This window comes from Doryrhamphus excisus, linkage group LG12, assembly GCF_037039965.1.
Source record: "Doryrhamphus excisus strain RoL-2023G ecotype Guam linkage group LG12, RoL_Dexc_Guam_v1.1, whole genome shotgun sequence".
Classification (NCBI taxonomy): Eukaryota; Metazoa; Chordata; class Actinopteri; order Syngnathiformes; family Syngnathidae; genus Doryrhamphus; species Doryrhamphus excisus.
In genome coordinates this window covers 16,837,200-16,854,431 of record NC_136368.1, presented here as the reverse complement: position 1 = coordinate 16,854,431, position 17,232 = coordinate 16,837,200, and the positions used below count along the sequence as shown (strand labels likewise).

General features: G+C 40.4%; 2 protein-coding genes across 4 annotated transcripts; both read left to right on the top strand.

Moving 5' to 3' along the window:
• Positions 1 to 2,825: 2,825 nt before the first annotated feature.
• ndufv3 (NADH:ubiquinone oxidoreductase subunit V3) lies at positions 2,826 to 5,793 on the top strand. Its single transcript, XM_058082429.2, has 2 exons — positions 2,826 to 3,623; positions 5,478 to 5,793. Exons 1-2 carry the CDS (start codon positions 2,843 to 2,845, stop codon positions 5,645 to 5,647), a joined length of 951 nt encoding a protein of 316 aa, XP_057938412.2. The 5' UTR covers positions 2,826 to 2,842; the 3' UTR covers positions 5,648 to 5,793.
• A 916-nt stretch (positions 5,794 to 6,709) lies between these two features.
• Positions 6,710 to 17,128, top strand: pknox1.1 (pbx/knotted 1 homeobox 1.1). 3 transcript variants are annotated; one of them, XM_058081587.2, is made up of 11 exons: positions 6,710 to 6,848; positions 8,470 to 8,582; positions 11,812 to 11,939; positions 12,518 to 12,689; positions 13,140 to 13,340; positions 13,422 to 13,566; positions 13,676 to 13,773; positions 14,598 to 14,726; positions 14,809 to 14,885; positions 15,618 to 15,784; positions 16,593 to 17,128. In XM_058081587.2, exons 2-11 carry the CDS (start codon positions 8,532 to 8,534, stop codon positions 16,772 to 16,774), a joined length of 1,350 nt encoding a protein of 449 aa, XP_057937570.1. In that variant the 5' UTR covers positions 6,710 to 6,848; positions 8,470 to 8,531; the 3' UTR covers positions 16,775 to 17,128. The 3 variants fall into 3 exon arrangements, with proteins under 3 accessions (XP_057937570.1, XP_078651447.1, XP_078651446.1); XM_078795321.1 differs by having other exon boundaries at positions 8,470 to 8,585; positions 13,422 to 13,533; XM_078795320.1 differs by having other exon boundaries at positions 8,470 to 8,585.
• The last annotated feature ends 104 nt before the right edge of the window (positions 17,129 to 17,232 follow it).

Below are 17,232 nucleotides of genomic sequence, written 5' to 3'. Positions count from 1 at the left end.
CCGGGAGTAACTGGCTTTGATTGCTATGAATTTTGACACCAAAGAATATTTTGTACCACCACCAGCAAGAATATGTTATATGTTGTTAAAATACCAGATTGTACAAAAATAATATTTTTTTTTCCAATTGGGGCCATGACCTACAGCATCGGATAGGCTAAATACAGGACGTTTAAGGGAACTATTTACACAGGAGCGTGCTGCCAAAGAAGGGCAAAATACTATAATTTACCACAGAAAATGTCAACAGCATTGGAATTCTATAGTGTGAACGGTATATGAAAGAGAGGATGAGGCTGTACAAAGAACTGCCTGGATTGGGTGAGACTATATTTTAAACGGAATTTAGTGAGCAATGAAACGACAGTATTTCTTCCAACTCGACTGGAACATATCGATGGATCTGGATAAGGTGCAGTACCACTAAAGGACTGCGGTCGGCAGCAGTTTGCTATTGTCGTGTCAAGTCTGTCACACCAAAGAAGAAGAAGAAGAAAATGGCGACCTCCTTGCTCCTCTTTCGACGACTCCGGACACTTAAGGTATTTCCCTCTCGGCTGTCTTGAAAAACTGCATGTTTATAAATTATGCTTTTAAACTGTATGCTTATAAATCGTGGCAGTGACTGGTGTTATAGTACTTCTTTGAATCAATGTTCAAAGCCATGTCCACTAAAATGTGACGGTCTAGATTAAGTAATATTCATGGAGGTCATAGGGCAACATACTAGTATATAAATCCGTGTGCAAAAAACGTCCTGTTGATTGATTGTGGTGGTCAAAAGAGGTAATCGGTAATAATGGCGTTAATGATGATTCGCGTTACAAATACCAGGACTGTGTTGTACTTGCCAACAAACAAACAAACTATAAACAGTGCAGTAGACGCATTGTACTGTAACTACTTGTTAACATACCTTATTCTGTACGCACCAAATAAAAACACCGGGTGTCATGCTCATTTTGGCCAATCAGAAGCCTGAAAAAAGCAACCACAACTGCTAGGTCACAAATCTCTTCATAGAGATATATCAGTTATACAAAGGCTGTACATTATCTTCAATATCACCGCACACTTACATGGAGCCCAGGTAACATCATGAATTAAAATGGCTATGTTGTTAGAAGGCACACATACACGCATGTTTACTACTGCACAAAATGAAACACCCCTAAGTCAATAGCTCCCTGGTCTATTAAATAAGTTATAAAAACATGAGATAGTATCACACATTTCTTAAAACACAAACAAAAAAAGCTCCATATTACCCATCCACACACAGTCTGGCCTGAATTGTCCAAAAGCTCTGTTTTTAAAGACAAAAACGTGGACAAGAGGCCGACACACAGAAAAATAAGCATTTTTTTTTTAACGTGGACATGGTCAGTTATGAAAATTGTATGATGCCATGGACTATGCTCCAAAACTAGAATAGGAATACTCCACCTTGATACGTAGGTACCACTTGCATGGTACCATTTACACTATATAGCGTACAAAACAAGGAAGAGCAACAGTGTGGTGTCTTTCTGCTGCAGCAGGTGTGCCTCTTTGCTTGATGCTGCTCTAGAAGGGAAAACATGATTTTGGTAAAGTAATGATTCTAACAACATTTTGTTATTTGCCCATTTTACGTTTTTATTCCCAGTTGGAGACCTGGGGAATCCTAAAAAGCCACACTGGGGCTTTGTGCACCACGCAGACTGGAGAGCCCAAAAAGACTGCAGAAAAGAGTAAGACAACTTTAAGCAAGAAAGTAAAATCTGTTTAAATTATGTTGTCTGATTGTCGCATCTGTCAGTTTGTTTTATTTTTATTTTTTGCAACTTTTCCTCACAGAGTTTTGGTATAATGGTATTTTATTTAATTAATGGCCATTTATTTCATGATGCTGTCTTAGAAACCAACATGGAAAAAAAGGGTTGATAGGATCAATAATTAGATTTGTTGGATTTCAGTCTAATCCACACCCACAACAAATACTAAGGGCTTGTCCACATGAAAGTTTTGTCTTGCAAATGTTGATCTGAAATTGGAGGAGAACATCAATGGCAAGCCTTGCAAGGGGTTTTGGAACAGAGTAGCGAGTTGGAGTAGCGTACAGTGGCGCCTTAACATAACAGAATAATCCAGGGTTTATTTTGTGAGTGTCAAAAATGAACATTTTTATGGGCATTCCCACTGTGTTTTCCATGGCGTTTCACCAGTTTGACTGCACACTGTTTTTTTTTTTTGTACAGCCTGAGCAACTTGTTGTTTTCAAGACTCCTTCATTACAGCATCTTTAAATATATGTCCATTAAATAAATATAAATGCAAATAATATTCAGACAACATAAGAAAACTTTCATTTTCTTAAGAAATATAATGCTACATGCTGTCAGTTTTGGATCTGTGCCCACTGTTTTTAAATGAAACAAACTTTTATAGTTTGCAATTTGTACTACCACTACAGTAAAGTGCTGCAAGTACAAATATGAAAACAATGTGTATTATACTTGCGTTTATTAGTGACCACATTATTATTTTTTTTTAACCACAGTTGTCGCATTTATCATCTTCCTCAGCACCGCATGGTCCAGATGAAAGAGGAACCCTACTAGCATACAAGACAGAGGTTGCCTTCCCAGTTAGGGTTTCAAACCACGCAGTTGTTCCAACACAGCATCTAGGTATAACAGCGTCAATTACACCTGGAGTGGACACATTGCCTGTCATTACTCATTTTGAACCAGCTCTTCCAAAGCAGGAGGTTTTTTCAGATTCGGTTCCTTCTTTGCATGCTGCTGTGGTTACAGTTCCACCGGTGGTAGATGAAGTAGATCAGGCAGCATCCACCGAGATGCCCTCCACTGAAGCTAGTCCCTCCTCATCGTCCAGTGAAGACTCTGATTCTGATTCCGACTCTGATTCTGACTCAGACTCAGACTCAGAGTCTAAAAACATCGAAACTGGAACCTCTGTGAAAGCGGTGCCAGAATTCCCAGAGAAAACACAAGCAAAATTCCAACAAGCCACATCAAAAGTGAAGGAAGGGGCTAATGAAAGTAAGAGGTGGGGTTTTCCAGAGGCCATTAAAGTGTCATTGCCAACTGATGCTGCACATGAAGAACCATCCAGAAGTACCACAGAGGATATTAGTCCTTTGGAAGAGCTAAAGCTGAATCAAGACTTGTCTGAAGATGCATTCAAGAGAAAAGAATTACCAAAAACTCAGGCAGGTTCTCCTTCAGAACTAACTGAGGATGTAGCATCACCCACTCTGCCAATTGATGCAAAAGAATCTACAATCAAAGCTGTCACTGAGGCTGCATTTCCAGAACAGGAACCCACTAGTGATGCCCTTGTGGAGACCATTGAGCCTGTATGTGCTGAAGCCTCTGCAAATACTGTAGACCCCCTTGTAGGAGATGAAGTAGTCCTTAAAGGAACCGCTGAAGCTGAAGCTGAAGCCACCAGCGGAACTGCTACATCACCTGTGAATGATGCTGGCCCTCCTGGAGCAGTTAGTGATGATGCAGCCTCCACCTTGGAAGTCTCCGCTCCAATACAGAGTACCAGTGAGCTGTTGGACCCTGTGAGAGAAGCGCTACAGACTGACACCCCAGTTGAACCACCTGAGGGTACACACTACAACACCCAATCTACTAAATCTATACCTTTTACTCTTTGTGGATCTTTCAACCATATTAATCTTCTTAGCCTTTCTCTCATGTATTTGGTGTACTGTAAATGTGTTAATCAGGACTCAGTGTTAGGTCCAGAATTATTTGGACAGTGACATGCCTTTCATCACCACCACAATGAATTGCAGTTAATGTAACAGTTAATTGTAATTATAATCCCAATTGTGAATGCTTGGATGAAAATCCCAGTCAATAGCACCTTTCATACTACCAGTGAAGGTGCCCCCTGTTGCATCGTTTAGCGTTGAGGCTGATCGGTGTCAAAAGCATCAGCATGGAACGGCGGAATCAAATCAACATCCAAATTTTCCGAGTATCACAATGTTGGCAGTGTGGAAAAGGGTTACCGCTCCTGATTTGCCAGCACAAACATGTGAAGTTTAACACCCAGGACAGACCAGTCGAAAGCAAGTACTGTATTCGTCCTCACGTCTGTAATCTGATCCCAGGAAGCCGCATTGTTATGTAAATGCAACACAGACACAGGTTTGTCCCACAAAAGTGGTTTCAGTGTGAATGACAAAAGCTAATATATATTTTCTTAAGGGATAATCCCATATAATAAAACTCTAATATAACTTTCACATCCACATGGGAATGCTTTCAGGTTGAAACGGTGAAGTATTTTATAATTTCAGCCTTTCATCCTCATGGCAACAGACTTCTTGGTTCCCCCGTATTTTTTGTAAACGGCTTCTAGAGTGAAAAAATCTGCCAACATTGTGTACAAGCAATACACTACTTTCTGAAAACGATGACGCTGCCGTCTTGTCTCAGTTGGGTACTGCTGACAAAAAAACAACATGATGTCTAAATATTTCGACTGGCATGAATCACAGTCAATATTCTCCTGAAATTTTGGTCTTATACTCCAAAGTAACTCGCTGTAATTCCACTTTTGTCATCTTGACAAACAAACAAGTGGAAGACGAATGCTTTATTTTTATTTTTTATACAGTTGTGGGAGTGTACAGAGGCAAAGTCATAAAACTATCTTTTCCAAATAATTTTTGACCTAACTGCAATACCTCATCTACTTTATTCTTATGGGATATTATCTCTAACAGTCAGGGGTTATTATTCCATGTGAACAAGAACAATATTGACTTAAAAGGTACGCATCCCTTTAAATCGATATTATGTTCACACGATGGTTTGGTTGAAGTTAAAGGTCAGATCGGGTCATGTACCTTGTCATCTTTTCAAGCATTCAGTCATTATTTCTCATTTCTGATCAAAATTGCTGGTGTCATTTGTGCATGTTTTCTTCTCAGCTGTCTTCATGATGCAACTTTCAGCTTCTTTCAATGGTTTTTAATTTGGAGGGCCTGGAGCTCATCGAAACAACCCTCGCTCCATTTTCTATGACATTTTCTTTTCTTTATTGTAACTCCTCGTCAAGGTGACTCACTATAAAGCACAGGACTGACTAATGAAAAACTTTTTAAATGTTTACAAGACGTGTTGCAGTTTATTGTGTATATTGTTTTACAAATGGGGATTCTGACAACTTATTTACATCAAAACACCACTCTCTTAAGCATGACTTGTCACTCGCATGGCTTCACACTTTTTGGGGTAATGCAGCCTGCCACCACAGGAAATACCCCACCATAAAACACCTTTGTCAGAATGTGTGAATGTGTAAATGATTGCTCCCTTCAGATTCCCTTCCATAGCAAGCATATCAGAGAAGGACATTTCATTATTTGATTGCAGTTTGTGACACAACAGTATGGAAATATCTGTAATACTTATATAACACTCATATACATTCTTTGCCTCCTGCAGAAGCTGCATCCGTGGCACCTCCTGAACCTGAAGAGGCTTTTGATAACAGCACTTACAAGAATAAACAACACCATGACTACACCCTCTACACCTTTGCAGACCTGGATGTAGAGATGTCCAAATTCCGTCTGCCTCAACCTTCTTCTGGAAGATTATCACCCCGACACTAGAAGAACAAAGCTGGGTACGACCATTGAATAAATATAAAAGATGATTGTGTGAACCTATTACCACATGATCAGTATCTGTTAAAAAGCTATAAATGTATTAACACATAAAAAAAATAAAATGCCAGATAAAAAAGTATTGTCATGAATATGCATTTATATGCGTTTCTTTTGTGTTTGGAGTTAGGTGTTGCTGAGTCTGTCATTGGGGAATGTGTTTTGTGTGGAATAGCAGCTTGCGCAAGAGTTTGATTGTTATGCATCAGTTCTGTTTGAGTACTCTATGGTCCCCTACTCACAAAAAGTTAGGACTTTCCATGTAAAATTCTTAATGTACTATTATCTTTCACAGGTGAACTTTGTGTTGATAAATTTTTAGGTGATGCAAATGACACGAAGCGGATTTGAAATACCAATTGTAAGTGAACCAGGAAGTGTACTTTCACACTCACACACTGTGGAGACAGAAGGCCGCCCCCACAGAGTCTGTGTTCTGTGCAAGATTTCTTTCCCCAGAGTTTTCCCCCCCCTTGCCTTGGTCACCAAGCGCTTTCTCATGCGAGGTTTCAGTTGGTTCTCTGATTTTCATTGATGAACGTGACCTCCATGTGTAAAGTGCCATGAGATGCCTTGTGATTTGAGGCTATATAAATAAATTGATTGGCACACTTGAGAATTTTGCTGTTCAGCTTCATGATAGAGAACAGCAATTTGTACTGAAAGTACTGAAAAAATGTACTATTGGACATGTGTTTTGAAAAGGTTAAAGAAGGTCAAATTAACTTTTATAGTATAATAATAGGATTGCTACATGTACAGCATGTGTATTAATCTGAATTTGGATAAGGTACTCTGCCTCCATATGTGATATTTAAAAGGACTGAGTCGATGTGGCGGTTAAGATGACTGTCGTGTCTCTGCTTCCATGCGCTGCGTTATCCGCTAGCATGTCTTATGTGTTTTTGTGTCGACGGAAATATACAAATCCAAGCTCAAAATAGATCGAAAACAACTACGTTACACCAATTCGCCGTCATTCGCCGGATATAAATGAACAGCGTTCTGCACAACGTCATTGTCCGCCCACCTTATAAATATTAATGCGCCAAACGTCCCTGCGTGCCCGTACGCGATGACGCATCGCGACAACTGCGGGTCCCGATTGCTGCAGCCGCTTGTCAGTGTGACGAAGATTGGCACTCAGGTAAGCTGTCACTCAAAATCCCTCTTTTTCCGTCCCTATCAATCAAACAATCTGAGCCGCACGTTAAAATGGCCCGGGGCGAGAAACGCGGACCTCGCCGGGGTAGCGAATGTTTGATAAGCGAGGCAAGCGACAGAGCACCATGAAAATATATTGTGTGTACAAGGGGAAGAAGGGGGGAATATGTCGCCGTTAGGGGGTAGATGAGGGTTGTGGAAAAGCACAAGGCTAACGCTACAAACGAGGCCCGACAGCTGTTTGCTAGCGTGGAGGGGAGGGAATAAGAGGGCAGCTGTCTCATGAATGACTGACTCACGTCTGAACGTTTTCGATTAAACTTACGATGCTGCTTTATTACATACAGATAGATAAAATGATCACTGACACACATTATGACTGATTAAACCAACAGTGGAAACTCCAAACCTATTTCCCCCGCATTATGTATCGGCCCGTAAGGTCTCTCATACATACGACCCGCACTATTGTCTATTTTGTTAGAAGAGTTGGTTTGGGCTGTGATTCTTTACATGATAAACATGGCGGTTTGCCTTTAGGCTTCGTTGCAGCAACACGCTAGCACTCTTCAAAATAACAGTTAGCTCCCTTTGCTAATGTTAGCTACGGTTCGGCTCCGCGGCTTTTTACCGTAGCCTAATGTGTGACATGTTTGCAGGCGACAGGCAGCATTGTGACATAACGTCACCCCGCTACTGTATGCTAATGTTGGTATGGAAAATAACAAAGATAAATATACACGACAGGCTTTTGCGTCGTTTGGAATCACCCTTTACCGCCACAAAAGACATCCGTGTAGCTGTAGCCGATACGAGGCTACAAGCTAACCTCCCAGTGGGTGTGTTAGAACAAGTTCCAGGGTAACGCAAAGAGTAAGCTGCTTGGCCGCTATAGGAAAGGATGTCAGGATTTTATGGCTTTTTATGGAACCCACGACGACTCGCATGTTAAGCAAATGTCGTTAAGTCAATGAATGTGGTCATATTTGTGTGACCTTTTGTGTTGATTAGTAAACAATCGATCTACACTCACACAGCACATTCAACATTTGTTGACGTCTTTTTCTACAAGTAAGATCATTGTCATTTTAGAATAAATATAAAAAAATGAATAACGTGCAGTCATATATATATGCAATATTTTTCTAAAGAAAGGATTCTCATAACAATAGATGAATTAGTTTATGGTTATTAAACAGTGAATAACTATGAGTAGGAGTCACTAGGCCAATACACATCCTGAGCCAATAATGCTCACTTAAATTACTTTTAATGAATTTAAAACTCTGGGCAGGTACGTAAATCGCTCATTTTACTGAGGATACGTTGTCGGCCCTTCTGGCAGTGATTTCAGGCTTTTATAGCTCTTTGGCAGAGGTTGAGGTGTGATTTTCAATTCTCCAGCAGAACAACACTCTTTGACTAGCTATTTATTTAGCATTGGTGGAGTAACAACGTTGACGGGGACATCCAGATCATTGTTGGAGGTCAAACTAATTGATGCCTTTTGTGGTCCCAAAAAGTTTGAAAATCCCTGTTCTCTGGGCACATTCTTTGCAACTTTATCATGGCTGATAAACTTAAAATTGTGTGTTTTTGTTTAGGTTGCCCGCCTGTTAGCACAATCTATAATGCCTCAGTGCTTTCAGCATCTGCAGTAAAGGTGATGGCAGCCCATTCGGTTTCCATTGACAAATACTCCAAGGGGGAGCAGCAGCAGGTGGGTGAGAAAGTGTGGCAAATGTATTTAATGTGTAATAAGGTATTTCTGACACAAGAATAATTTCTCACATTATGTTTTGCATGTAAATGTAAATACAATATATATCCAATGCTAATGCAGTCTGAACTGTCAGGTCAACTGTGTTAGTGAAGGAGCTCATCAGTCTGCCTCTAACATCCACCCGCGTGCCCCTTGGAACAGATGACGAAAATATTGACTCCCATTGCATAAAATCCTCGATTGCCACAAACGCTTAAAGGAGAGATATTTTGATACTTCAGATTAATGTTGGGCGATATGAACCTCGGCATATATCATTGTATTTTTAGATGTGTTATGATAAGACAATATAAATTCTGAGTCTTTTATAAAAAGCTACAAACCTTAACCCATATGGTGAACACAACATTAGCATGCTAAACAAAGCTAACATGCAATTTTATTTTTTTTAAAGAAATGTTAATACATTTATACTGTATGCCACACTTGTATATAGACTACACGGGTCCATGTTGTAACATGGGATATTTACACAGAAAGACACACTGCAATGCACAAACCTTGCAATGCTACCTACTCGGTGTTCCCAACATCACTCGTCAGTTCCAATGCGAGAAACGCTTTTTTCCCCGCTGCAGTTCAACCAGAAGCTGTAATAATTCTGCATTTGATCAAACTTTAGCGTCCATTTCACGAGTTCAGTTAACTACTTCTTGAATCTGCGTTCTGAGCATCATGGGAACTGTGGTTCTTTTAGGCATAAATTAGCTGCATCTTTGTTTATGCTGCAGGGTTCAAAGTCTGTGGAAAAATTAGTCCAGAATTTCCTCATTCGTGAAACCCATATTCTATAATATAGATTCATTACGCAGAGTGAAATATTTTAAGTTTTTAGTTCCTGTTTGATGACAGAGTAAAAAAAAAAAAAAAAAAAACAATTCCAGTGTCTCAGAAAATGTTAGTATTGTGAAAAAGTTTAATGTTAAAATCATGGTGTCACGCCGTAATCAGCTGATTATCTCAAAAGCTATGTTTGGTTTCAGTTTGGGTCAGTAGGCTACACAATCATGAGGGAAACTGCTGACTTGAGATGTCGAAAAACTACATCCACCCTCCACAAGAAGGGTCAAGTCATTTCTTAAGAAGCCGTTTGTTCAGAGTGCTGTGTCGAAGCATATTCATAGAAAGTTCAGTGGAAGGAAAAGGAATACCCGCGGCCTTGAGGGGATTGTGAAGCAAAATCCATTCAAGAATTTGGGGGCGCTTCCCAGTAAGTCAACTGAGGTTGGAGACCAATAGACACATGGGACACAAATGGCACATTTCTGGTTGACCAGAGAATGTCAGAAGCAGATGAAAGTCAATTTTGTATGTCTTTTGGAAATGAAGTTCAGAGAGTTGGAGGATAAGGAAGCCCACCATTGAACCTTTTTTATGATATTCTAGTGTTTTGGGATGTATCTGTACCTACATATATAACACTTCTCCCTGGTAGGGGCTCCCAATGGGATATATAGACTGTTCATTTGAGTAGTTGAAGGTTTAGGGGCAACTCTCGCACTTGTCTATTTGCTAAGACATGACAGCCCCCACCCCAAAGCATCTGCCATGACTAGGATTTCGTGAGGGTTCTGTAATTCTTGATCACCCAATCATGTTGCACAGTTGTTTTTCTCTGTGGAGAATAATTGCGTGATGTCTTCTTTTGGTGTTCACATTTGCGTGGCATGACAGTTCAGCCCCGGGGTCCTTATGTTACTTAAGAGGCATTTGATATTAGAGATTCTACTCCATTTAAATTTAAAGCTAGTTTAACAGTTAATGACTGTGGAAAAAAAATGAAATGGAAAGTCAGCATGATACTGTAACTTTTTAGTTGCCATCTTGTATTTGTTTTTTTTTTGTGTATGCACGTGTATTTTTATGTACATGTGCTGTGTGTGTATATATAGTTATTTTGGATTATTCGATAGATGGAGGTCGGCAAATTACTACAGATTCATAGATTTTTAGTTTGTTTTCTCAGAAAAAAATGTCACATTTTAATCTTGTCACAACAATAATTCATTGCCAGATTGTTGCAAAGTTGGCGATAGATGGAGGTCGGCAAATTACTACACATTTACAGATTTTTAGTTTGTTTTCTCAGAAAATCTTGACACATTTTAATCTTGTCACAACAATAATTCATTGCCAGATTGTTGCAAAGTTGGCGATAGATGGAGGTCGGCAAATTACTACACATTTACAGATTTTTAGTTTGTTTTCTCAGAAAATCTTGTCACAACAATAATTCATTGCCAGATTGTTGCAAAGTTGGCGATAGATGGAGGTCGCCAAATTACTACACATTCACAGATTTTGAGTTTGTTTTCTCAGAAAATCTTGACACATTTTAATCTTGTCACAACAATAATTCATTGCCAGATTGTTGCAAAGTTGGCGATAGATGGAGGTCGGCAAATTACTACACATTTACAGATTTTTAGTTTGTTTTCTCAGAAAATCTTGACACATTTTAATCTTGTCACAACAATAATTCATTGCCAGATTGTTGCAAAGTTGGCGATAGATGGAGGTCGGCAAATTACTACACATTCACAGATTTTTAGTTTGTTTTCTCGGAAAATCTTGACACATTTTAATCTTGTCACAACAATAATTCATTGCCAGATTGTTGCAAAACTGGTGATAGATGGAGGTCGGCAAATTACTACACATTTACAGATTTTTAGTTTGTTTTCTCAGGAAAATCTTGACACATTTTAATCTTGTCACAACAATAATTCATTGCCAGATTGTTGCAAAGTTGGCGATAGATGGAGGTCGGCAAATTACTACACATTCACAGATTTTTAGTTTGTTTTCTCAGAAAATCTTGACACATTTTAATCTTGTCACAACAATAATTCATTGTCAGATTGTTGCCAAGTCCCACATCTTCCCCTGTCAAGACATTTTGGTTCACAGTGGTCGTATTTTTCAACCAATTTCGATTATTTTCAAATATTTAGTCTGTAGTTGCCAGATGGTGTCATCATGAAGAAAGCCTCTGTTAGTTTGTGTCTTTGCCCTCTGGCTTCCCTTGGGCCTTCACATGATGTGTTAATGATGAGCTAGCTCCGCCTTTATTTTTTTTCATCTTTTCAGTGTTTGCTACTCCAGTGTTGTATTTTTTTTCCCGTGCTTTGATTTCCATGTTTTATTTAAATTTTTCCTGCAGATGCAAGGTGTCGCCAAGGTAGAGAGTGATTCAGAGGAGAAGTTTGAGGGGATGTTGGCAGAGGCACCCAGCCCGACTCTCACAGAGCCACAGACGCCCATGGATGTGGACAAAGCCTCCATATATAGGTAGAACTGAGTCTCTGTTCCCTGCTTTTGAGTTTTATCTGTGACTGTATGAAAATAGAAAAGTATGTTTTCATTGCCTTAAGATTGACAGAGACAAACTATCCTCAATATATGACTCTTAACTTTGGGTTGTTACTTAAATTGCTTGAGACTTGTATATCTGATGTGCTGCCCACTCGCATTCAGTAGATGCTGATCCACGTGCTTTTCTCACCAGTAGAGTTACTGGTGTAAAGGGTGTATCGGTAATGGACATACAGTGGAATTTTGATTGACGCCGGGAACCGGAAGACAGCCGTGTCATCCAGATATGACAGGGGTGGGCAAACTACAGCCCGGGGGCCACATGCGTTGCATTTCAACTTTTAACATACAAACTGGCAACATGACTTGCAAGTCGGATGTCTTATTTAGTAAAAAAAACTGTAAAATTAAATTACATATTTTGATATGATCTAATAAGTAACTTTAAATCTGAATTTATCCCATCCATTCGTCATTTCTATGAATTTTAGACCTGTTTCATGCATTGTTCCACTCCTAAGACTACTACTAAGTGTGTTTTGTGACATTCCCAGACATCCCCTTTTCCCTCTGTTGGCTCTGCTGTTTGAGAAGTGTGAGCTGTCGACGCTTAGTTCTGACTGCATCACCTCGGCGAGCTTCGATGTCGACATTGAGAACTTTGTCCGCTGTCAAGAGAAGGAAGGGAAGCCCTTTTTCAGTGAAGACCCAGAACTTGATAACTTGGTGAGATACATCGGTTCATCAATGATGAGTTTGTAGATTCTTCACCACTCAGCTGGGATAGGCTGGGATAGGATAAGCAGTAGAAAATGGATTGATAGAAATTCACATTATTTCTCCAATTTAGACCTTTTGTCCTCATCATCTGTCACTGTATTTGAAAAAATAATTTTCGGTCCATGAACACAAGACTAATCCGAACAGCGCATCCTCTCTGCGAGCAGCCACACATGTCATGTTCACAGACAGTAGGATATCACAAAACACAACTACACATACCCTTTTAGATGTGTTTAAGTATAAGATCTGACTTGCATCAGTCTAGGAATGGAAACTTGTACGTCACCTGAAGACCACCTCCTGTTAGTCTGATGATCGCTTTGCCTCTCTAGCTTTGATGCTGTGTTTTCTTTCGAAACGTGTGATTAAAAACGTTTTTTTTGTGCCCTGCAGATGGTAAAAGCCATCCAGGTATTGCGAATCCACCTGCTGGAGCTAGAGAAGGTGAGTGACCTTTGTAAGGACTTCTGCAGCCGATACATTGCCTGCCTCAAAACTAAAATGAACAGTGAGACCCTGTTGAGTGGAGAGCCTGGCAGCCCATACTCACCCGTTCAAGCCCAGGCCCCGAGTTTCTCACCAACCAAATCACAGGTCAGATACACATGTGTCTACTAAAGGTCACGCCGAAGTGATCAAAAGAGGAAACATCTCATGCCTTCTTTATGTACGTAGGCCCCGAGCTCCATCTCGGGAAGTCCTCATGGTCAAATTGTGGTGCCAGCTTCAGCCCTGCAGCAAGGAAATGTCACCGTCACAGCAGTCAATCCCACCCAGGTGGTCGCAGGTATGTCTTCATGGCATACTACCCCACCTACAGGTACTCTCCTAGTTGGAATATAGCCATGTAGAAAAGGTGATGAAGCTTTCCTTGCTCACGCTTGTACACAATCTGGTATTTATTATGTGCATTTGTGCGTTCATCACAGGCGGCACGGTGTATCAGCCTGTTACAGTCGTAACTCCTCAGGGCCAAGTCGTAACACAAGCCATTTCTCCAGGGTCATTACGTGTCCAAAACAATCAGGTACGTAGATGACTTTCTCATATTTGACTGGCTCTCAGTTTGCAGTGCTAGCAAAAAATAATAAATATAGGTCGCTTGGTGGCTAACTACGGTGGTAGTAGTAGTAGTAGTAGTATTAGTAGCTTTATGGACAAGACGTCAAGGGTGGGAATCTACGCTTGAACATCTCTGTATGGAGTTAGCATGCTACATTGGAATAACATCATATACTATCACAATTACACAGTCAAGGAGTAGGAAAATGCAGAGCAATTGCTAAGACATTTGTTCACTTCTAGTATTCATTGTGTACCCTTTACTAGTTCTGAAATAACAAAATAAGGCAGTACAAAATGTAGACTTACAATAAGTTGCATAACCTTCATTATAAAATAATGAATGTAATAATTGATGAAAAAAAAATAGTTGAGAGAAACATTGTTGGATGATGATTGAGTACAGACAATGTGATACTTCATATACTTGTTATTTTAGTGTTGTGTAGGTCTGCTTTTATCAAACCATCCTTTTAGTATAGCCATTTAATCTGTGACCTTTTTTATTAGCGCTTGTGTGCTTTCCCGAAAACAAAATGCTGTAGTATTGTCTGCTGAGAATATTAGCCTTAAGTCTTTTGTGACTTTACATTGATACAGTATATAGGGTGAACAGTTGTGGTCCCAGTATTGATCCCAGGGGTACGTTGCATGATATATTTGAATGAATGCCATGGAAGTTGAAATGTTAGCTCTGTATCCATATTGGCAAGCGCTATAGAAAATGATAGAAAATGAGTGGAATGTTGTTTTTATTTGTTTTGGCTAATTTAGCGTCTGTCTCCCCAGCTTCAGCTGCGGTTTCACCAGGACTTGAATCTCTTCAATCACGAGGACAGCTCAACAAAAAACAAGCGTGGGGTTTTACCCAAACAAGCCACGAATGTCATGCGCTCGTGGCTTTTTCAGCACATTGGGGTGAGTCTGTGTTGCATCAAGTCTGTAAATGTCGAACTGCTCAAAACAAAAACAACAAAGTATCATCCTTCCCCTTGTGCAGCATCCGTATCCGACAGAGGATGAAAAGAAACAGATAGCCAGTCAAACAAATCTGACACTCCTACAGGTCAATAATTGGTGAGTCAAGTTGATCTGCTGATCTTCTCTTTGCTCTGCTTGTTTTGACTGCACAACACTTTATTGGCTTGCTGTCTTGTCATGTGTTTACCTCACAGTAACTCAGTTTATAAACTGCTAAAATAACACACACACACACACACACACCACAGCAAATGTCAGTGTCAGGAATCACAATGGATTATTTAGTCACAAATAAGTCTTATACTCTTGGAGTATTTCTATTGTTTCTATTATGAATGGTGTCTATTTTTTATTATTAATCCGTGAGAAGCGATGACATTACTGTCATGTGTGTGCATGGAATCTCCTACCTTTTCCACTCGTTTCCGAGGAGCACCTGGACGCGAATGAGTGCCCTCACATGAGCCAAATGTGCTGGTGGGCCCAGGCAGGGTACACTTGGCCTAGTGTGAGTACGCCCTCAGTCAAGGTGGAGGGAATTAATTTTGGCACAAAACCTCCAACCTTCCACTAGAAAGCCGAAGATGAAGACGAATTGTCAGGAACCCAAAGCATACATTTAGGCTTTTCAAAGTAGGAAGAGGGCAGGATGCTTGGAATAGGTGTCAAGGTTGGCACCCTGCAGGCAGCAGTCTATCGGTTACATACGGAGTTATGTTTTTCCCGTGGGAGTATTAGGAATGTTCTTCTGGGAGGAAAAAGTAAACATTGTGCATATTAATGAGAGAAGAGCTACTCGAAAGCTATCCTTCCTTTTTGCTTTTGCAGGTTTATAAACGCTCGAAGGCGGATTCTGCAGCCCATGTTGGATGCTAGTTCCTCTGAAACACCTAAAACAAAAAAGAAGACTCCACAGAACCGACCACTTCAGCGTTTCTGGCCTGACTCCATTGCCTCAGGGGGAGGCACTCCGCAGCAAGTTACAATGCCAGATGGTATGCAGCACAGTTTTTATTAGCACAGTTCAGGCATGATGAGCTGGCAAGAAATGGTTGAGGGCACAGGTGTCAAACTAAAGGCCCAGGGGCCACATTCAGCCCACCACATTTGTTTTTGGGTCCAGTAAAAGCATGGTAATAATGCATGTCAATTTTGACTGAAAATTTTCGATGCCATGAAGTTAGCTGGGATAGGCTCCAGCATACCTCACCGACCCTAATGAGGATAAGCAGCATAGAAAATTGATAGATACATTGATTTTCTATGCATGCATCCAAACGTTTTTAAATGTCTTGGGGGGGCTTTGGGTGGAATCATCCTCATTCCACCCAAAGTGTCACTCCACTGCATGTTTTTTTTTTTAATCCTAAATAATCAATTTTGTATCATTTTCTTCCTCATATGCAGTTTTATTAGCTTAATGCGAATTTGATTAGTCCCAACACATTTTATGGCTGGACATGTTTAATTGAGAGCTGTATGGCGGTCAAGTGGTTAGCGCACAGACCTCACAGGGTTCAATTCCACACTCGGCCATCTGTGTGGAGTGCATGCGTGGGTTTTCTCCGGGTACTCCGGTTTCCTCCCACATTCCAAAAACATGCTAGGTTAATTGGCAATTGTTCATAGGTATGAATGTGAGTGTGAATGGTTGTTTGTCTATATGTGCCCTGTGATTGGCTGGCCACCAGTCCGGGGTGTACCCTGCCTCTTGCCCCCCGCGACCCTCATGAGGACAAGCGGTAGAAAATGAATGAATGTTTAATTGAAAAAAGCTCATTAATTCCCCTCTCCGGTTGCCAGGTACATTGGTGACAATGAATGTCGAGGGTCTGCAGAGCCTGACATCAGACGGCGCCACGCTGGCAGTCCAGCAAGTGATGCTCGGAGGCCATAGCGAAGACGAGTCCGGCGATAGCGGCGATGATGACGATGATGCAGATATGGCTGGACTGGGCCTCGACAACAGCGATTCGTTGCAGTAAAGGACACTCCCCTCTCACAAATACATACTGTACACAGTACGTGTCCAAGACATGTAGTATAAGTCTCCACATGGGTTTCCTGGCTGTCGTTGTCATGTACAGACAGACACGTTAGGTTTATAGAGAGCACAACACAGGACACATGAGATTTGCCGCGTCCTAAAATCCAACTTTGCTGAATGCCAATTTATGCTGCGCGTGTGTACATCAGAGTTTAATTTCAGTTTTTTTTTTTTAGTTGATGTAGGAGAGTGCACTTTTTTTGTATATTTAAGCTAAAAAAATTCACCAGAAGAAAAAGTGTTAAAACACCCGAAGCAAGTTTGTATGCTACATGAATAAATATTGACATAATTAATATTGTTTTTTCTTGACCCCTGTTGCCAATCCTGAGCTGATTGTAAGTTTGGATGACAACATTTTAAGGTTGTATCTGTAAGGGTTTGTCTCTTTTTGCA

What these genes read in the sequence shown, in the direction of transcription:
- pknox1.1 (XM_078795320.1), top strand. Translation starts at nt 8,532, where the DNA reads ATGGCAGCCCATTCGGTTTCCATTGACAAATACTCCAAGGGGGAGCAG. An exon ending in GGCTTTTTCAGCACATTGGG is followed by an intron (nt 14,727 to 14,808) that starts GTGAGTCTGTGT and finishes CCCCTTGTGCAG; the next exon opens with CATCCGTATCCGACAGAGGA. An exon ending in GCAAGTTACAATGCCAGATG is followed by an intron (nt 15,785 to 16,592) that starts GTATGCAGCACA and finishes TCCGGTTGCCAG; the next exon opens with GTACATTGGTGACAATGAAT.
- ndufv3 (XM_058082429.2), top strand. Translation starts at nt 2,843, where the DNA reads ATGCCCTCCACTGAAGCTAGTCCCTCCTCATCGTCCAGTGAAGACTCT. An exon ending in CCCAGTTGAACCACCTGAGG is followed by an intron (nt 3,624 to 5,477) that starts GTACACACTACA and finishes TGCCTCCTGCAG; the next exon opens with AAGCTGCATCCGTGGCACCT.